Source organism: Tamandua tetradactyla, chromosome 4 (assembly GCF_023851605.1).
Source record: "Tamandua tetradactyla isolate mTamTet1 chromosome 4, mTamTet1.pri, whole genome shotgun sequence".
Lineage (NCBI taxonomy): Eukaryota > Metazoa > Chordata > Mammalia > Pilosa > Myrmecophagidae > Tamandua > Tamandua tetradactyla.
Window position 1 is genome coordinate 24,011,436 of NC_135330.1, and position 21,075 is coordinate 24,032,510.

General features: G+C 37.7%; 1 protein-coding gene across 1 annotated transcript; it reads left to right on the forward strand.

Annotated features, from left to right (window-relative positions):
• Positions 1–345: 345 nt before the first annotated feature.
• Positions 346–19,787, forward strand: NTMT2 (N-terminal Xaa-Pro-Lys N-methyltransferase 2). Its single transcript, XM_077155743.1, has 4 exons — positions 346–593; positions 12,375–12,550; positions 18,433–18,682; positions 19,391–19,787. The coding sequence occupies exons 1-4, from the start codon at positions 440–442 to the stop codon at positions 19,660–19,662; spliced, it is 852 nt and encodes a 283-aa protein (XP_077011858.1). The 5' UTR covers positions 346–439; the 3' UTR covers positions 19,663–19,787.
• The last annotated feature ends 1,288 nt before the right edge of the window (positions 19,788–21,075 follow it).

Below are 21,075 nucleotides of genomic sequence, written 5' to 3' on the forward strand. Positions count from 1 at the left end.
GGGAACAGGATCTCCTCCAAAATATTCACAACCCTTTGAAATGGAAATTAAGCTACTCCAATTTAGGAATCAAATTAAAGCAAATATTCAGGGTGTTAGCCGGTGTGCGTGCCTCTTTGAAGTGGCAGCTAGAGGAGGGAGGCATGCTTTTTCCTGGATGAAGCAGCATCTCGCTCAGCCTGTTTTCATCTTTACTTAGCACCCACTGGCTTGGAGTGGTGTTGCCCCAGCAATCAGACAGTGGCTGTGCCAAGTGCCTGACCTCCCATGTCTGCTCCTCCTCCTCCCCACACCCCGTGATGGCCTGTCCAAAAGCTTAGATGGACAGGGGACTGGTTTAAAATGACAGTCTCACGTTTGTGTAGGGAGAGAAGGCTAATTCAAAGCCATAGCCAGGCAAGCTTCCTTTCCCTATAGGAATAATTATTGCCCCTTTACCATGGCCCACTTGGGAGCACATTTTGCTTTTAGATCCCGCTGGCAGAAGACCGACGATGAACTCTGTCGACATAGCATGTCCTTTATCCTTCACAAAGCCATTTGCCATGACTTCTTCCTGAGTTATCTCTACCTGCTGGAAAAAATTCCCTTGGGTAAGTGAGTCAGAGCTACTGGATAAGGGACAAGAAATGACTGAAGATTCTGTGTGAGGCTGTAGAGCTTGTGGAAGAGAATGTAGAACAAGGACCCTTTTCAGATTAAAAAAAAAAAATCCCACAACTGTGCCCACAAGTCATGCCTGGGCTTGCTTAACTCTTTCAATGGCATTCTTTTATGGAGAGCATGAAGATCAAATGCTGCCTATGGAGTAAGAACTCTGGGATTCTATTTTTGGACATCTGCGCATTCTCAGGCAGTGATTTGCTTCTCTGCATGTTGGTTGTTTGAGTATCGGGCTTATAGAAACTAATTTCTGGAATTGTGAAGGGCATTTTAAATATTTGTTGAAAATTTAGTATTGGGCAAATAGGTAACTCAAGGATGAAAGCAGTAGTAATGTAGTATATCAAGTGAGAATTTATTAAAAAGACTAATGATTGATCAAGGCATGCTTGTTATGTGTGTGTGTGCTTGTGCACACGTGTGTGTGTGTTCACTTCATTCCTCTGGCCTTCCTGAGTCACCATAGCAGTCAGAGAGCTTAAAAGAAGCAGACTTTGGTTTGGTTTTGGTTATTCAGGAAAAAAAATGGAGCCGTACTCTGTCTATATTTTAGTTATTTGCTCCAGTTTTCAAGGAATTGGACACTAGAGCTAAGAAGTCTTATCTGGTTTGTCTACACTACTTTTCTCACCCTCTGTGAAAGTCGTTACTTCAGGGCACTCTTAGCAGCACTGAAAAGGAAATAACTTAAGATTAAAGAGTGAAGTAACCCCCTTTGGTTTATATTTTTCCCAATGAAAGCAGGAACACTGAGTATCAGCCCCAGCCTGTTTTCTTAAGGTTGTTTGAAAGCCTCATTGTGTACTTGATATGGGGAAAGGTTTCCAGACCTGGAAGGAGCTACATTAATTCCTAGTATTGTTTAAGAAACTAGGTGGTAGTAACCTACCAGGGTTCTCTTTTCATAAACACATTTTTTGAAGGGATCTTTAATTCCAGACATACAAATACCTTCACCTGATATTTATATTGCTTTCCTGTCAAAAAATTTTTTTACTTCTCATCTTTATTTGCTCCTCATGGCCACACTAGGGGATAGTAAACATCATTGTTTTTTCCTTCCACCCTTTGTGCCCCCAGTTTGGTTTTTCAAGTTAGGGAAAGAAAAATCTGAGAGAATGTGATCAAATCTAGATACAGAAATACCAAAGCAAGAACCCAAAATCAGGCTCTTTCTGGTAGATCATGCTGAACACAAGTAATTATTTTAGGACATATAATGCATCATATCTCTATCCAAATGGAAAAATTAGAACAGCTCATTTGGAAGGTGAGACCATTTTTGCTTCATATATTGGTGGAGCGTTGCTTTTTTGGAGACATTCTTTGAGCCACATCTAGTGACAGTAGTTTGGTGCCTTGGTTACATTGGACTGGAGAAGGGTATCTATTACAATAACTGAGAAGAGACTCACTAAGGAGCAGACGATTGCCAAGCTCTAAAAATAATTGCTCTAGAGCAAAGAACTAATCTCTGAAAGTAGCTTAAGGTGAATTAAAAAGTAATAAAACAGTATCTCCTGAAAATCAGATGAAAATTGATTTGGGACAAGTGGACTATAATTTATATTTGGCCTCAATCCTTTTTTTTACCTGAAGAGTCATTTTGATTTTATCTATTTTTTTCCTTTGTGAACTTTCTGATTGTTTGGCAATAATCTCCAATCTTTACAAAGTTTTATTATTATTGTTATTGAAAGGCAAACCTTTTGGCTAATAAAATCTTCCTTGGAAGTCCAACGTAAAACATAGGTAAAAGTGACTCTTTTCCAGTTGAACTGGGGCGATGTCCTTTCCTTGGTCTATCGTCTCAATCTCGCCAGTAGCTTCTGAAGCACTTCAGTAGCATCCACTGGGTTCCATTAACACAGTTTGAAAACCTTTAGTAAATTCTAAGCAAAATTTGACTCCATTTGACTTAGTTGCAGTTTTCCATGAATTGGTACTGCGAATTTTTTTTCTGACCCTGATGTTTTAACTCAGGCATTACTTTCCCCTTGAGAGTCAAAGAGTTAGACTTATCCACAAAACCTCTTTTTGGATGACAATTTGGGACTATATTAGTCAGGATTGATTAGATTATGCTGCAGTAGCAAATTAATCCCAGAATCTTGGTGGTCTGACACATAAAAGTTAATTTATTTTTAGTCTTGCTATAGCATTTTCAATATGTATGATTGGGGAGCAGGGGGTGGTATGCTCCAACAAAGGCACTCAGGAATCTAGGATGATAGGGGCCCCACCATCTGGCAGGTGTACAGAGGTGCTGACACTTTGTTTTCCAGCTCTTGAATACTTCATCCCAGAAAAACATCCACTACATTTACTCACAGTCTCATTGCCCACAATTAGCCATATAACCATGCCTAACCACAAAGATGACGGGGAATGTGAGAGTAGCACATGTTGATTTGGTCACTAGTAAATGTCTCTGCCACAAGGGCAAAGCATTACCTTTTAGTGACATAAGCACCAGACATTTCTTCATCTGATAAATTTAATCGTATGAAATATAAAGTACTGTGCTGTGCGTTGGAGAGGATTCGAATATTTATGGAGGCAGATCTACAGATAGCTTTCTCTCATTCCTCCAAAGCTTTAATTTAGGGGTGCAAGGAAAGAAGCTGACCAGCTTTGTGAATACTCATGTTTCTTATAGCTTTTTCTTCTCGTGACAGACACAGAAGCACCTCAACTAGACTATAAGCTCCTTAAAGATTCAGAGCATATCTTATTATCTTTATACACTCCAAAGCACCTAACTTTTATATACTCCAAAGTATGTATGTATGTTCAATCAAACACTGTTATTTTCTTCAAATGAATTTGCATATATGTTTCGTCTGCCAGTGTAACTTTTATCCAATCAGAAGGTTTCCCCCCAAACCTTCATCTAACTTGCTTAACTCTTGATTTTGTTAAAATGTATATTTATGAAATTTATTTACATATATTAGTTTCTCTATTGGACTCTGGATTCTGTGAGAGTAAAGACCTATCAGTTTTGCCCTATCCTGCATCCATATATTTAGCATTTACCATAGTTCCTGGTACATAGAAAGAGCTCAATAAGTACCTGTTGAATGAATGAAGCGTCCCTTTATAATAACGAATTGTAGGTTGTTGCAATCCTGGGTTCAAATTTTGACTTGCTACTTACTGGAGAAGTGACCTCAGGAAAATTACTAAAGTCTCTAAGCAACATTTTCCTCAAAATAGGGCTGAAAAAATAAAATAAAGTTTCAGGGCTGTTTGAAGGATTAAATGCAGAAATATATGTGAAATTAGTAAATGCTCAATCACTTTTGATGTCTTCCTTCCCTTCCTCTGAGCCAGGCCTCTTTTAAAGTCTAAAGCATCCCTCTCAAGAACAGGCATTATAAAAGGCACTTACTTAAATTCAATATATGAGAGTGTTCAGGTTGCAATGGATATCATGCTTTTAAGTTTGGAAATAAAACTTACTAGCAGAGGTGCTCCATTCCCAGCATCCCCAAGGAGTTTTATGCTTAGTGTGATGGTTAAGTTCTGGTGTCAACTCGGCCAGGTGATGGTGCCCCGTTGTCTGGTCAGGCAAGCACTGACCTAATCGTTACTGCAAGCATATTTCATGGCTGGTTGATAAATCATAAGGCTGGATCATTAAATCATTAGTTAGTTGATTGCAGCTATGGCAGAGTACATCCACAATCAACTAAGGGGGTGTCTTCTGCAAGATAGATAATCCAATCAGCTAGATTTGATCCTATCAGGTGAAGACTTTTAAAGGAGAAGAGAGAATTTTCCTTGCTTCTTCAGCCAGCCAGCCTCTCCTGTGGAGTTGAGACCCATCATTGGAGATGCCCGCCTTGCAGCTTAGCCTACAGATTTGGGACTCTTGCATTCCCTTGGTTGTGTGAGACACTTTATAAATCTCATATTTACAGATGTCTCCTGTAGGTTCTGTTTCTGTAGAGAACCCTGACTAATACAATTGGCTTTTTCTACTCTCAGTGATTTCAAGACGTCACAGAAATTAAAATAAAGCCCTTCTTTCAAAAAGGCAGGGAGGGCGGGCAGGCCATGGTGGCTCAGCAGGCAGAGTTCTCGCCTGCCATGCTGGAGACCCGGGTTCTATTCCCAGTGCCTGCCCGTGCCCCCCTCCCAAAAATGTAGGGGAACACTTCCTGTAGGGTCTACAAAGAGAGCTTGTTGTTCGGGTCATTATGGGAAGCCCTGTGGTTGAGGAGACTCTTTGATTCCTTCTCCCCTCCGTGGAAGAGCAAAAACTGCACATAGAGAGCCTCCAATGGAAAGATTCACCTCCGTAATTGAACACAGCAGATCTCCACCAAAAGAAGGGAACAAATTTATCACTGTTCTAAATGTTTTGCATATGTTTTCTCAGTTAATCCTCCCAACATCCTTATTAGGTGGTCCTATTATTTTCCCCACATTGTATCTGAGAAGTTTACTAACTTGCCAGAGATCACATGGCTAGTAAATGGTGGAGGAGTATTAAAACCCAGGCAGTCTAACTCCAGCGTCTGTCTTTAACTATTTTATCACACTGCCTCCCAATGTAAGGGGATATTTGAGTAATGTGGGCAGCAAATAAGTTATACCATGTGTTTTTTTATTGGATAGGAAGAGAAAACATCGTCCATGCAGAAAGCATTGCCTTTCTGTTGAGATGATCTACCAAATAGGCAGACTACTGAGTAGGCTCATATAATCTAGTTACACCAGCCCAAGTTAAATTGGAAGCTTGGAGTGAAGGAGTTTTCCAAAAGGTGGCTATTTGGAAGCCAATAGGAAGTAGAATAGGAAAGAAAATCAATGTAAATATCCAGGTTGTATACCAGTGTATACGACCCTACTCAGAGATGTTCACAGTGCTATCCAGAGCATATCTCTAAGTACACAGAGAGAAGTCAATAAATATTTATTAATCATGTTATTGAGCAAGAATCGATTGCTCCTGGATAACATTATCTGATTTCATACTTGCTACAAAGGTTCCATGTGGTTTAGGAGAAAAAGCAAAGGTTTTGTATTTGGATAGTACAGGTTAGGACCTGGCTGTAACAGTTTGTTTCTGTGTGAAATTGAGCGAGTTACTAAATTTTTCTGATTCTCTTATTGCTCAGTCTGTAAAAATGGTGATTATAATCCTGGTCCTACAGGATCATTGTGAGGTTAAAAAGAGCTGATGTGAAAAGATGATATGAAAGTGGCCAGCATAGTTCCCAGCATGAAGGAGGTACCTACTATATGTTAGACTACCTCTTTCATTTACCCCTTTTTAGAAGAATTGGTCTCTGAGGGAGATATTGAGAATTCTGGCTACTTTTTTGCTATTTCAGCTAAAACCCAGAGTTAATAAAACATCTCTTACAAAATACTTCCAAGTGAAACTCACCGTATAACTATTAACATTTTTTTTCAAATTGATCTTCTCTCCGTGGCAGGCACTGTTGCACAATTCATTTTCAAATTTTTGTTGTTACCTTGGCTATGCAAATGCTGCCAGATCATTTTCCTACTTAAAAGAATGAAGAATCAGATGGTTTATTTTCTTTAGCAGACTTATTTTCAGACAATGGAGTGTAAGATGTATGAGATATGGTTTTAGATTTAAGTTGACCTAGATTTAAATCCCAGTATTTTGGACAATTTAGTTGATTTTTTGATGCCTTGGTTTCTCCTTGTGCAGAATGGATATATAACTTTTATCTTGAATATTCAGTTATATATATGCTTAGTAAATGTACTACATATATATATATATATATATATATATATATATGCTTGAACAATGAGAGTTGCTATTTTTTGTTATTATTTGGGTATGCCTGTTGGAAGATATTCCATAAACTATACCAAAGATATAACTTCTATGTGGTCATGTAAGCTTTTCCCTATATATAGCCTCTTACTTTGTTGAACTTTTGTATCATCCAAAGAACCAAAAGTTAGATGGTTCTTTGAGCATTCATAGAAGGCCTACTATATGTTAAGCCTAATGGTAAATTCTGGGATTATAAAGGAATTAAGATATAGGCTTAAACCTCCCTCTTCCCTCCTTCTCTCCCTCCGTCCTTCTTTTCTTCTCCTGTTACTGGGCAAAGGTGGTTGGATTCTTTTACCTGATGCCCTCAAATGACCACCAATTCCTTAGACACCAGGATTTCAAAGACAGAAAGAGGTTATTAATAGGTACAAAGCAAGAGATCAGATGGCTGATTGGCCCAAAATCTGTCTCTCCAAACTTGCAGTAATTCTGATAGTTTTATAGCATCAAAAGATGAGCAGGTTTTAGGATAATGAGCACAATGGTTCTAGTGATGTAATTCGAGGTAATCTAATTATTGAGCAAGCACAGATTGCTTACACGCTTAGTTACAGAATGAATGTAAGAAAATGGCGACCTTAATATGATGATGGGTATGATTTTTAGTGTTATAATGACACATAGGTGATTTACAGGTTAATGTCTAAGCTACTGCACATGCAGGCAGGCCCATGTTGGTTAGATCCGATTTCATTTATCAAGAAAACTTTGGATTTGGGGTGAGTTAGTTCTAGGCTGACCCAAGACCCTTCATTAATAAACATTAGGGGCTGTTTTTGGTGGGCTGTCTTTAGTGATTATAGGACTCTAAAGTCAAAAGACTGGTACAAGTGAAAGTTAGTCATGAGGTTTTTACAATTCCAGGGGCACAGGATAAAGACTATACAATCATTATCAGAGATCAAGGCAGCTTAATTACAGCTCAAAGATTTCAGGCATTTCCCTCTGTCTACTCTATCAGAAAGTAAGAAGGAATATCTATATAGTGATTCAATAATCGTAATCATTCCTTAAATCCTAACTTCTTGGTTACACTCACTTCTCTTCTTCCCTCCCTCCTTCCTTTCCTTTCTTCTTTTCTTTTTTACCATTGGCTCTTTAATGCCTGTTGGGAAGGGCTCACTTGTGAATCTCTTTTATGGAAGGTCTTACCCTTCATAAGGTCATCTCTTAATTAAGCTTTTGCTCTTTTAAATAAAGGGCTAATTTGATCCAACATTCTGTCTCAAATCATTTTAAACTTAATTTCTAAATCTAGTCTATATGCCTTCTGAGATTATAAGATCAATTTTCAGTTAACAGGTCTATCAGCTAGAAGAAAGAGGCTTAAACAGGTACATTCAACCGTTCAAAAAAAGGAAAAATAAAGAAAAGAAAAAAGATACTCAGCAAAAATAAGCATTTAGCTAATAACAAAATTGCCCGTCAGGAAAACCCACCCTATTGGTAAACTAAGTAATAATGCCTGGACATTTTGAACTTCTCTCTGATATTGGGTCACTATATGTTTTCAGATCTATTTTAAATGATTATCCTGTTTTCTCAATTTTTTTTTTTTACAAAAAAAGGCAATTGTTGTTAGTAGGTACCATTCCTTGGACATGTAGCAATGGCTACACCCTCTTAGTAGATTGTAATCTCCATAAATAAAGATCGCGCTTTATATTTCTTGGTCCTGTATGTTGTATTGTGCTTAATAACTGAATCATTGATGGAGTGTCTTTCATTGAGTACTCTTGGTTATTCACCTTTTTGAAAACGTTCACAAGATCTTTATTCTCCTTCAGGGTAAATGAACTAATCAACTTATACTCTACTTTTTTCTTCTGTGTGTAACAAGTAAATACTTGGATGGTCCTTGGGAATTCAACTTATAATATAGGTCAAGAATCAAGGACCATACCATATCAAGAATTAGTAGAGCATCTATTCTTTTTTAGAGACCTGAATTTCAGAGACATCACAATTCTATTAACACAAGCCACCAGATGTATTTCTAAAAGGCACTGTCTAATGACTGGTTGCCTTATCTGAGTTAACTCATACCATAACAGGAGCTATCAGGAGGGGAGAACCTGGGGCTAGCCATGACACCTCATATATATCTTTAGTGAAATGCTCCTGTCAATTAGGTGAAAATGAGCCCATAACCATAAAAGCCCACCTATTGAGTCTGACCCCTGCTGAGCTTGGCATTCACTTGTGGTCTAAATGGTTCTGGCATAATGGACCATTCCCATTTTCAGATTAAGTATTTTAATAGACTCCACCAACTAGTTGACTTAAGCAGGTGATGATGAGTGTGGCTGCTATGCTGCTTTGGTTGGATCAAGGAGAGGACGAGGCTGTGGCTTGCCAGTAAGTCCAGAGCAGCAGTCAACTCTGGGCAGACTGTGTGCGCTTACGAGCCATGATTTCTTAGCCAGGTGTACTGGCAACAAGAATTTGGAATGGTTATATTCTAGGGATGCTGATGCTTCATTTTTGTCATCTCCTGCAGAATCTATAAGCATTTATTCAACCACCTGCTGTGTACACATTTTACCAAATGCTGAGGAAGGGAGATTGGTATAGATCAGTGGTTCCCAATGTTTTTAAACATGAGAACCTTCCTTTTTATGCTGTATTTACCCAATCAGTAGCTAATTTGAGTGCAAAGGGTAAAAAAGCTTCTGTGTATTTAGTAATACTTAAAATTTTTATGTTTTAATAGCAATCTTTGTATAATAGTTAATATAGTGGGGGCTATAATAAATAATATTGTAGTCTCCAGAAAATGATGTACCTGTTTACTGATTATTGTATTCCTTTGAGCAAATTCATAATTCTTCAGGTCAAAACATTAAATCCAATGTCTGACAGTTGGGAAATGCTGATTAGCCCCATAGATGAAATATACTCATAAAAATATAAGTTGTGTTTATTTGATTTTTAACTTTTTAAAATCAAAATTTAGCACTATATAATTGTTATTCAAATTAGAGCCAAGTAATACACTGGTTCAATGTCACAATCCCAGTGTCACCTGAAGAAAATATTTTTAGTCAAGGTTAGGTGAAATTTTTTTTTTCACTTCTTTCAACTCAAAATTATTTCATATTTTGGTTTGCTTCATATTCAGATCTTATCGTTTTGTACCATTTATGGTTTTCTTTGAGCTATTAACTATCATTTAGTTTTATTGGTTGAGATAAAAAAGCATCCTTTATTAGAATATCACTTCTAGCTCTGTTTCTTACTTTGTTTTTTTGCCTGGAATTCATTTCATTCCACATCTTGAAAAATATTTTTTGAAGCCTGTGTCTTCTGTTGTAATGTGTATTGATTTTTCTCTTGATATGATAAATAGTCAGCCTGGGATTTCTTTTCAATGGATTCCTGGGTTAATTTCATGGTCTTTCATCCCACATCTTCTCTTGATGTTTGCCCTCATTAGACTGAAATATAGTTTGAAGATACTTCTAAAGAATGAATCCATGGGAGGTAAAATTTCTAAGTCCTTTCTTGTTTGAAAATCTTTATTTTATCCTTACATGTTTGATGAGTAGTTTGCCTGAGTCTAGAATTTTAGGTTCAAAATAAGACTCAGAATATTTAAGATACTGCTCCATTATTTACCAATGTTGCTGATGAGATCTGTGATATAAGCATGATTCCAGTCCTTTGAATGCAGGGGGAAGTACAGGATGCCCAGTTAAGTTTGAATTTCATATAAACAGCAAATAATTTATTAGTGTATGTATGTTCCAAATATTATGCTGTAATTCTTACACTAATAAGTTATTCAGTGTTTATCTGAAACTCAAATATAACTGGGTATCTTATTTTCCTATTTGCTAAATCGGCAGTCCTATTTGAAAGTCAATCCCTTTTTTTGCTCTCTAAATGACTTTGGGATTTTCTCATTATTCTCACTGTTTTCTGAAATTTCCTAAGGATATGTGTAAATTTGGCTTCAGTTTTTAAAATCCATGCTGCTCAGCACTTGTTGGACTTCATAATTCCTTTTCAGTTCTGGAAAATTTTCTTCTATTATCTAATAAATAATTTTCTTCCTTCCATTTCAGTTCTCTTTTCCTGGAACTCTAATTCCCTTGATTTTAGGTCTCCTAAATTAATTCTCTATAGCTCTAATCTTTTTCCATATCTGTCTTTTTATTTTATATCCTTTTATATCCTTGTAAATTTACTCAGCTTTATATTCTAAAGTTTTTGGTAACCATATCTTTGATTTCCAAGAATTTTTTTTATTGTTCTTTGAATTATTGTTTTCCTGGCATCTTGTCTTTGATAATAGGTGCAATATATCATATCTCTCCAGGGATATATGAGGGTTTTTTTTTATTCTCATCCATCTCCTGAGTTATTTCTATTTCCTTTGGGGTCACTTTTGATTGTCTATCTCAATCTTTTTCTTTCACTCTGCTATTTTCCCTCATGTGTTTAGAAATAATTGTTTATATTTAGGAATAAAGGATCAATAGAGTCAGTGATTCTAGGTAACTGAAGGTTTCCTTGGTTATATACCTTTCCCCTGAATACAAAGGATGGTGGGAAAACTGTATATGGAGGTAAGACCTTACCAAGCTCTAATGAATGCAAGCAGATGAGGAGCTTGGACTCTTCTATATGGTCAAATAAGTAGTGTTCTAGGATCCCAACATTAACTCTGGTCTAGTTCTCCCCAGGCAGTTTCTTTACATTATATATATGTTTTTAAGAGACATTTCCAACTCAAACCCCATCCCTAGTATTGCTGCTGTGCTGCCTATTGCTTGTCCCCTCACCTGGCTGTTCTGTAGATACATTTGATTAACTCTCTTTTGTTTTCAAGTTCCCATTTTCATTCCTACGTTTGTGCCCTGTTGACTCTAAGCCTGGAATGCAGCTTCCTCCTGTAACTATTGTTGACTGCAGCTTTTTCAGCTTTGTGCATTCTGTGTTTTGTCTTCCAGAAATTTGTTAAAAGCATAACTCTATCAGTGATGCCCTCTCATTTACTTCACTGCCATGGATTTAGTCTATTGCAATAATTATCAGTGATTACTGGGAGGGAGGGAAGACAAATGCATGCATGTAATCTCTAAAAGATGTTCCTGTCTTTCATTCACTTTCTGTGTTTCCTCTTGAATGTTCTCTAGTGAAAATACTTTATATATGCATTGGTGCATTTTGGTATACAAAACACATCTAAATGCACTTTCATTTATCCTTCAGAACTTGGAGCACATATTTTGCTAAAAGTAAATGCCTTAAAACAATACTTCAGAGGAATTCTGAAATAATTAAATAGCATACTATATGCAAAAGTGTCTAGTTCACTACCTGGTACAAATAACTTCTCAACAAATATTATATCCCTTTTTAATAGTTTCAGAAGATGGAACATAAATATATTCCTGTAAAGTTGATACAAAAATTTATTTGATTTTATATTATTTAAGGAAGATAGAAAAACATAGCTACCCCTAATCTATTTTGTGATTCGAAGTCAGGATTAATGAGAAAATTCCATAAAACATTTGGAACTCAAAGAAAAAACTCACCATGAAACTGATGACATTCTTTATTCTACTGTGGCAAAAACTGTTGAAAGTTTTATTATACAGCAATACTCTGAGGTTTATATGGCTACAAATGCCATAAGATTGTGATTTATAGATGAGATCTCCAAAGATCAGAGGGGTTAGAACTTTTCTCAAGGTCACATAGCAAGGAAGTCACTGGGCCAGAACTCAAATCCAGAGCTCTGGCTTCAAACACAGTGCCCTTTCCTCCACAGTACAAATTCATGGCTTCTAGGATGAAATTCAGTACTTCAATTTAGCTTGTTCTGTCATATAAATATTAAGAAACAATAACAATATTTCATTTTTAGTGAGACTGTATGCTTTGACAAGCCAAGTTATCCACAGCGAGATGCAGTTCTACTCCAGAGCTAAACTTTTCTACCAAGAAGTACCAGCCACAGAAGAGGGTATGATGGGGAACTTCATTGAACTGTCCAACCCAGATATCCAGGACTCTCGGGAATTTCTCAGGAAATTTATTGGGGTGAGTTATCCAACTGCAGTTTGATGAGGAGGCAAAGTCCTTGCAAATATTAGACTCACACGCTTCTGTGGTTGTTTTAAGTCCATTAAAAAATATATGCTTAGCCAAGAATGCAGCCTGAAATCCTACTTTAAATGTTCAGAAAGGATGGGTCACAGCAAACCACTGGTCTATCCCATTTGGCGCTTTGCCCTCCTTGTGTGAGCTCATCTCATATGTGACAGGGAAGAGTGAATTAGCGGTGCTGATGTTACAGTTTGGGCATTAAGAAGACATTTCTTGTTGAGTGTCCCAGATGAACAATTAATACCCAGATGATAGAGGAAGAATCATACCATTTGGGATCTTTGGGTGATTTATTGATTCTCTGCAATGAAAATTTGGTGCAGTAAGGAAGTCTTTGCTTATATTTAGTTTTAAAATAAGGACAGTGGGATCCCTTGATAATTTTATACATAATCAGACTTTGTCTTGATCTAAAGAATTTCAAGATGAATGAGATCCCCTTGTACTCTGGCATTGTGATCCCCTTGTCGTCCTTTCTTACTTTCGGTCCATATGTAAATGGACAAGGGCCAAAACCTTTGGCTCTAGAGTAAAATTTGTTTCACCATTTTAATGTCTTGGACATGTTGCTAAATGCACTAAACCTCTGTTTCTTCACCTATGTCTTGAGTTAACAATAGAACCTATGCCCTAGGATAATATGAGGATCAAACAGGTTACTACACATCAGTGGTTTCTTAGTGATAGTAGCTAACTACTCAGTAGATCGAATTTATTGCTATTAGTAGTAGTAACAGGCTTTCATATAATGTATTCAGTCTATTTTAAAGGAGCATAATACAGTTAGAATAACCTTAATCCATACAGTAAAGCTGCTTTTTTTTTCCTGCTGAAGATGAAAAGTCCTAATTTGCAAATGAATTTTGTTGCAATTCATTGTGAAGCCACCTACTTGGAATTTAGAGCCCATTTTATTCTTATAAAGGAAATATTATAAATATTAGGCTTAGCTGGCAACCTACTAAGAAGCATCATATTAAGAATATCTCTGTGTTAAGCTGAGGTCTACTTCACCTCCCACCTACCTGGACACACAGAGTGCCTTTAAGTCTAGAATCTGGCAGTAGAGAAAATAGGAAAAGGATAGGGAACCCCCTAAGGCCAAAGTATCTGGATATCAGCTGTAACCATTAAAGGCTTTGGAGGCTGGAGATGATGGCAATGGCTGTTTATATTTTTTAGGTCAGGTTTACCAGGAATATTTCCAAGTCAGTGTTACTGACTGATTTCACTGAGTGCTTATTCTGAGATGGCTTGTCTCTCTGCTAAGCAGCCAGTGGGTTAAGCATCATCTCATTTATTCTTCGCAACAACTCTAGGAGGTAAGCATGGTTATTAGCTTTGCTTTTATGGTTGTGGAAACTCCCTGCTCTTAACCATGACTTATATTTTCCATTTGTCTCAACAAGCAGAAAAATTCCTGCTTTTTTTTTCTTTTGATGGACCGTTGGCCTTAACTCTTCTCCTGTCTGGCCTGAGTAATTCCCCTTGCTTGCCTCACGGTGAGGCCGACTTTGAAGCTTTGGCATTTCAGAAGCTTGGTTAGTAATCCAGCTGTCTTGTCCCTGTGTGAAATTCCAAGCTGACCACAGGGAGGCTGGTCAGGCAGAGCCCATAAGCACACAGACCTGGGAAAGGAAGCAGCCCTGAGCTTGCATATTTATGTTGGAAAAGAGGCAGCCTGCTCTTTTCAAATAAATATAAGGAGTTCTTCTGAGTAGACCAGGCTTATTGTGAAGATGTGACCTCTAACCAAATAAAAATGTGGTCTTTTTAAGAGATGATATTTTGGAACTGTGACCTTAATAATCTGCTAAATTGGTATCCAGGTCAAGAAACGAGGGGTGAGGGAATATGAGTATCTGACATGATTTATTCTTGTGTCAACTGGGAAAAGGCAGACTGTTTAATTTAAACTTTTGCTTTGCTTTCAACACTAGTGACATGGGACAGTGGGAAAAGGTATTTAAACTTGTTGCAAATATGCTTACTTTACCAAATAAACAAATGATACCAAGATGATGTCAATGACACAGCTGCTAACTTTCCTTAAAGTTTAGCTTTCTAATTGGGGGTGGGGGAAGCAGCAATTTATAAAAAGTAATCAATTGACTACTATTAATTATTAATTAATTAATTAATTAATTTTATAAAATTCATCATTATACAATGATGAATTTTGACATTTCTCAGAAATTGTGTCTAATAAATCTTTATCTAACTTGTTAGATTTCATGATTTTCATACAGTGGCATGAAGCACTTTCCTTTTGGTTTAAAACTACACTACATGATCTTAAAATAGTGTTCTTTAAAATAATATATATAGGGTGGGCCACGGTGGCTCAGCAGGCAAGGACGCTTGCCTGCCATGCCAGAGGACCTGGGTTCAATTCCCGGTGCCTGCCCATGTTAAAAAAATAAAATAAAATAAAACAATATATATAGACAGCATCAAAAGCGAAATGAAATTCCTGAAAGTATTTTGACAATTAACATGAATCCATAAATATGACAATAAATTAAAATTAAAATAAAAAAATTAATGGGATAGTCCTTTTTGATTGGGCTATGTAAACTAATCCATCAAATCATTTTAAAATAAATTCAGCTTTTTTTTTCTTATTACATATGGTTCATGCTTATTGCTGAAATTTAAAATCACGTATTTATCTCTCTGTGAAGTGATGACCACTATTAACGTTTGGAATATAGCCTTCTAATTTTTCCAATAAGATCTTAGCATAGTTAGTTTCTGAAATACATTTATTTTTACTAATTTTAAAAAATTAATTAGTAATTTACTCTCTCAAATTTTATGCCTGCAGAGACTATTATATGGATGTACTGAGAGCAAGTCAAATTCTACCTTTTCTTAGTTAATAATGCCCTATTATTAAACATACATGTTAGTTTTGAATTTAACTGTGTGCTTCAACCACATTTTTGTGATACATTAAATGTTTTTAGGTAAAAAAAATTTTTTTTAAGTCATACAACGTATGTAGTTTTGGTCACCTTCGCAGCAGAGCATCAGATTTCAATGCAATCACATTCTGGGCAGCTGTGTTGACAACCAGGTGCAAGAGGTCTCTGAGCTCAGTCTGTAAATATCCCTTCTCAGAGGTCCTGCATGTGTGTGAGAGACAGAGAAAGAAGTATGATGTCAGGAGATGGGAGACAGTGCCAACCATGCAGAGTGAAATGAGGGAAAGGAAACTAGGCAGTAGATGCTAGAGGTATGCAGGTCTTCAGTGAAAGGTATGTTTTTGTATTTGTAAATGACCATTGTTCAAGAACATCTGTAGTCAGATAGCATACATCTAAATTGGTGAAAAGTGCAAATTAGAGGAAGATAATTCTCAAGAGCCTTCTACTGAAAACATTTCACCTTTCTAGGCCTAAATTTCCTTATCTGGAAAAATTTGTGGAAGTAGACATCAGTAGTTTAAAAATTCTGGTTTGTAGTTCTCTAGGATTTTGCTGAGAATTTTGAGGGCTTCCCTGGAGAATGATGAGAAGGCTGAGTGAATGAAGTCTTGCCTCATTTTAACCAGAGCAGCTTAATGTTTATCCGTTCATTGAGAAAAAGGAGTTTGGCTGTTAGGATCTTCTTGAAATCCTCTGGCTTGTATCTCTAAGGTCTCTTTGCTTAATTGTTCCACAGTTCTACTTCTATGACCATTTGCTTTAATAATGAATGAAACATACCCAATAAGGATTTTAAGGAAAAGTAATGACATGAAAAAGTGGTAGTGATAATCTATAATTGAACACGCAAATTTCTAGTAATGGCTGAAATTTCCAGTAGCTGAAAATAGTCTCCTCATAATTTCCCCCAATCTTGTTCATGTATTGAATTTACTTGGTAGCTGCTTTGTGTTAGAGCCTTCATCACTTAAAGCCAAGCCTACGTTTTTTTTCTGAATTTATTTAGTTTAATTTATAGTGTATGAACAAGGGAGGCAGCAATGGGTAGGTAGGAGTGGAAAACACAGGGCAGGTGTACCATCACTTCCCCCTCCCATAGCCAAGGGAGACATTACTGATCAATCACAGCCCTTCTTCCTGTTGAGTCTGAACGAAACCCTAGAATCCTTTGCTACACAGCATCACACAGAGACTACTAAGTGAATCGGAGTTGTCACTTGGGGTGACATCTCTAATGTAGGGCTGTGGATTCAGACAATCCTGTGCTCATATTCTGGTTCTGCCATTAGCTGTGTGATATTGGAGACTTAAATTTCCTCATCTGCAAAATGGAGTTAATAATCTTTATCTTAGGCCAAGTTCTTTCAATGATTATAGTTATTAGAGATGTGGAGAACTTGGGACACCCAATAATGATCGTTATTATTCTACTTAAAAAGAAGCTATAATTGCTCTACTTTTTGTTCTTCATTTTACCTTTCTTTTTAAAAAGAAGGCTGTTTAGATGGACTGAAAAGCAGCTTTTCCAGTGCTTCCTTCATCTTGTTCTTCACCTTTGATCCTTAGCCAAATGTTTTTATTTTTAATCCTTAGTTCCTGAGAAATCAAGAGTAGGCTTTCTCCTTAAGACCTTAATTGGCAACTTCAAGTATCTTCTTACTGTAATTTCTAGCACAAAACCTATTCAGCAACCATCACAATTATGACAAAATAATTTAGACCAGCTGAATCTTTATAAATCAGAAAATACTTTCTTTTACTTTAAAGAACTAAGTTTGAGAACATTTGTATTGGCTGAGTCTCCCTCACTCTCCCCCTCCCATGCTCCCAGTTAATGTAATGTACAGACCCACTTTAAAAAAAAATCAATTTTAAGGGTTTCATGCCCAGTAAATCATGTAGTTTCTGGTACAAAAGCAAAAACCAATTTCAGCATGAAAGAAGACTTTGCTGAAACCACCATTTATGCATGTGAAATAAGAAAGTGTTGTGTGCATTAGGGCTGGGTTTGAAGTATGATCCTGATCTGAGAATGGAACATTCCCATTCCTTCCACTTGGGTTCCAAAATTTACCATCCACACAGGAGGAGCAGATAATTAGGAGCCCCCTTAATCAGTTTTTTAAGGAATAAAATTGCAATAATCTCCATATGGATTGAAATGTTCCCCTGAAGTGAATTTTCAAAGTAACGTTAAAAATTCAGAAAGGCTCTCACTGCTTCTTATTTTCAAAGTTATAATCTGTAGTGTGGGGCCGTCTAGGTGTGGGCTCAAGCCAAATTTGGAGTTATTGTGGGTTCTAGCCCCAGCAGTCTATCAATGGCCCATTTCTTGGGGGAGAAAATGACCAAGTTTTCAAATCTAATATATTATTTTAAAAAATCCTATTTTGCAATTATTTTAAAGATCTATATTTGGACAAAGTAAAGGAAAGTACAATTAGAAATGTTTGGAGATCTTTTGGAAAAGGTAGTCAAATTCTCTGTTTCTTGATTATGACAGTGGTTACACAGACATTTGTCAAATGTTATTGATGTGTACATTTAAGATGGTGCATTTTGGGGGGGTGTGAGGGTAGTTCAGTGGTATAATTCTTGTCAGCCAGACCCAGGTTCGATTCCCGACCCATGCACTTCCCCCAAAAACAAACAAACAAACAAGAAACCAAACAAGCAGAAAATTTCAACAAATGATGCTGCAATAACAGGACACACATGGAAAAAGAATGAAATGTGATCCCACCATACAGCGTACAAAAAAAGGATGGTGCATTTTATTAGATTAAAGTTGATCTTAATAAAGTTGATTTAGAAAGTTAATTGGAGTAGCCGAGCCCCTGGATGGGTATCTGTACTCAAAGCATTCCACAAAGTGCCTTTCTGCAGGGGCCCGGTAAAGCTGGAACGGACTGCGCGTTGGATTGCGGCTCTGGGATAGGAAGGGTCAGCAAGCATGTGTTGTTGCCGGTTTTCAGCAGTGTGGAACTGGTGGACATGATGGAATCTTTCCTCCTCGAAGCCCAGACCTACCTGCAAGTCAGAGAGGACAAGGTGGAAAGCTATCACTGCTACAGCCTGCAAGAATTCACACCTGCATTCAGGAGATATGATGTCATCTGGATTCAGTGGGTCTCTGGTTAGTCCTGCACAGCATTTGCTCCTCTCCCTTTCCCAATGAGATAAAACAACAATGGGGATTAATTTGAAATTTTGTGGATAAGGAGAGAGAACAGAAAGGGAGTTCCTGATATAGCTGTGCTCATAATAGTTAGCTGGCAGCTGGACACACCAAAAGCTCTGGTCCTCCAGATTTCTCTCCCAACATCCTCTGTACAAGCTTATTAAGCCCCACCCTTGGAGATGGAAGGTCTTTCGACCAATCTAAATCCTTGAAAAACTTTAAAAAGTCGGCCCCCAAGTAGTTAATTCCCATTTATTGACAGAACTAGACTTTCTTAGTACAAAATCTCCAGGAATTGATACAGCAGTGAATTAGATTTGGGGTGTGTGTGTGTATGTGTGTGTAGGAGATACATGCAGATAAGTTATGATAGAGTGGGGTTGTCGGAGGGACATGGAAGGAACCCATGGAATGGCAATAATTTATCTCACGCCCATGAGGTAGGAAGGCTCTGTCACAGGGAACTGGGCCCCCTCAGAGAGGGTAAGTGCCCTCATCTAAATTCTCAAAGCCTGCTGGAACTAAAACAATTCACACTAGTAATTGATTCATGAATGAGCAGATGAATGGTCTCCTGATTCTTAGCCCTCTGTTCTTTCTTGCTCCCCTCTCTCCCTGTCCACCGTCTCATCCTGTCTTCCATCTACTTGGCCCCACCTGTAGGACACCTGACTGATAAGGACCTTCTTGCCTTTCTTTCCCGGTGCCGAGATGGCCTGAAGGAAAATGGCATCATCATCCTGAAGGACAACGTGGCGCAGGAGGGCTGCATCTTCGATCTCTCCGACAGCAGCGTGACTCGGGACATGGTCATCCTCCAGAGTCTCTTTAAGAAAAGTGGGCTGGTGGTGCTGGGCCAGGAGAAGCAGGGGGGTTTCCCGGAGCAGTGCATCCCCGTGTGGATGTTTGCCCTGCACAGCCACAGGCACTTCTGACCAGTACTGGGATTGAACCACTGGACTGGGCAGTGGTGCTTGGGACAGAGGTGTTCTCCTTTGAGATGCCCCTTGTAATTCCAAGAGGGATGGAGAGAAGGGATGCAATTGATGCCTGAAAATGACTGATGACGCAGTGTGCACAAGTTTTCGCTAGTGATTTATGTAGATGCACATGCTCCATGGATTTTCTGAAAGAAAGAGGAGAACCATCAGGAAAAATGTTTTAAGAAGCTTCTTGTACAAACCTAAACTGTACCAGTGTGCATGAAAACAGAAAAGGGAGCGACATTAATGAATTCCTAATTGCCTCTGTCTTTGAAGATGTGCATTATAGGGTGGAATAGGATGGGAGGGGGGAAAGTCTAGACCCTCTGTCCACACATCAGCTACATTAAACTTCCTCATTGGGAAAGCTACTTCAATTGGACAAAAATTTCCTCCTCAGTTAAGAGGGCACTAGTCAAAAAAATCTTATGAAAACAAAATCATTACTTAATTTTGTCTCTAGTCTTTCATTTGGCAGAAAAAGTAAATGGCTTCATTAGGTGATGTTATCAGTAGAAAGACTCGGGGGACAGTCTAGATTGAGCCAGCCCAAAGCCCATAGTGTGAGCAGGTGAGTAGGTGCACTTGATAAGAGAGCAATACATTAGAGTTGTGAGTAGGTCATAACAAAGAAACTTCTAACCCCCAACTATTTCCTGCTGAGCAACAGGTCTAAGCGAATTAACTAGATTATAGATGAAGTTAATCTTTTGTGAATATTGAAGTACAAGGTGTTCACCTATACGTCACAGATGAATTAACTGCAAACACGCCTACAATTCCAGATAAATTTTGGTGGACCTCTTAGTTTACACAGTGATTCATGAATGGGCGTAATCTTCACTTATCTCTTCTTAGAACCCAAGCCACCAATCCTGAGCACTAGTATAGGAGTCAGCAATTTTATAGATTTGGAATTGTCGTAAAAATATAAAACCAAATGAATAAAGCCATACTGGGAAATGATAGTCTGGTTTATATTATGGACACATTTTGGCCCTATCTTTTTTTCTTTTTTTTAAACCTCTACCATTTCCCGTAACTGGCCATTTTTGAGTGATGTTTTGGGAAGAAGGGCTGTGTCAGATATATTCAGCTGCCTATCATGAGTAATTAAAACCAGTTGTGTTATTGCTTTCCTTAGTTCCAGCTGACTCTTTGATGCTTTAGTGTCCATGCCAAAAGACTACCTCTTATAATGTTCCGAGGCCAGTGTTTTTGCAGAGGTCATTGCAAACTAATTAAGCAAATATGTGAAAAATAGTTTTAAATTATCTCAATTAGTAGAGTGTGTGTGTATATACATATTTAGAGTGGGAGTTGAGGAGGGATTATTTAAACAATTACTGACCTGCAGAGCTAGTG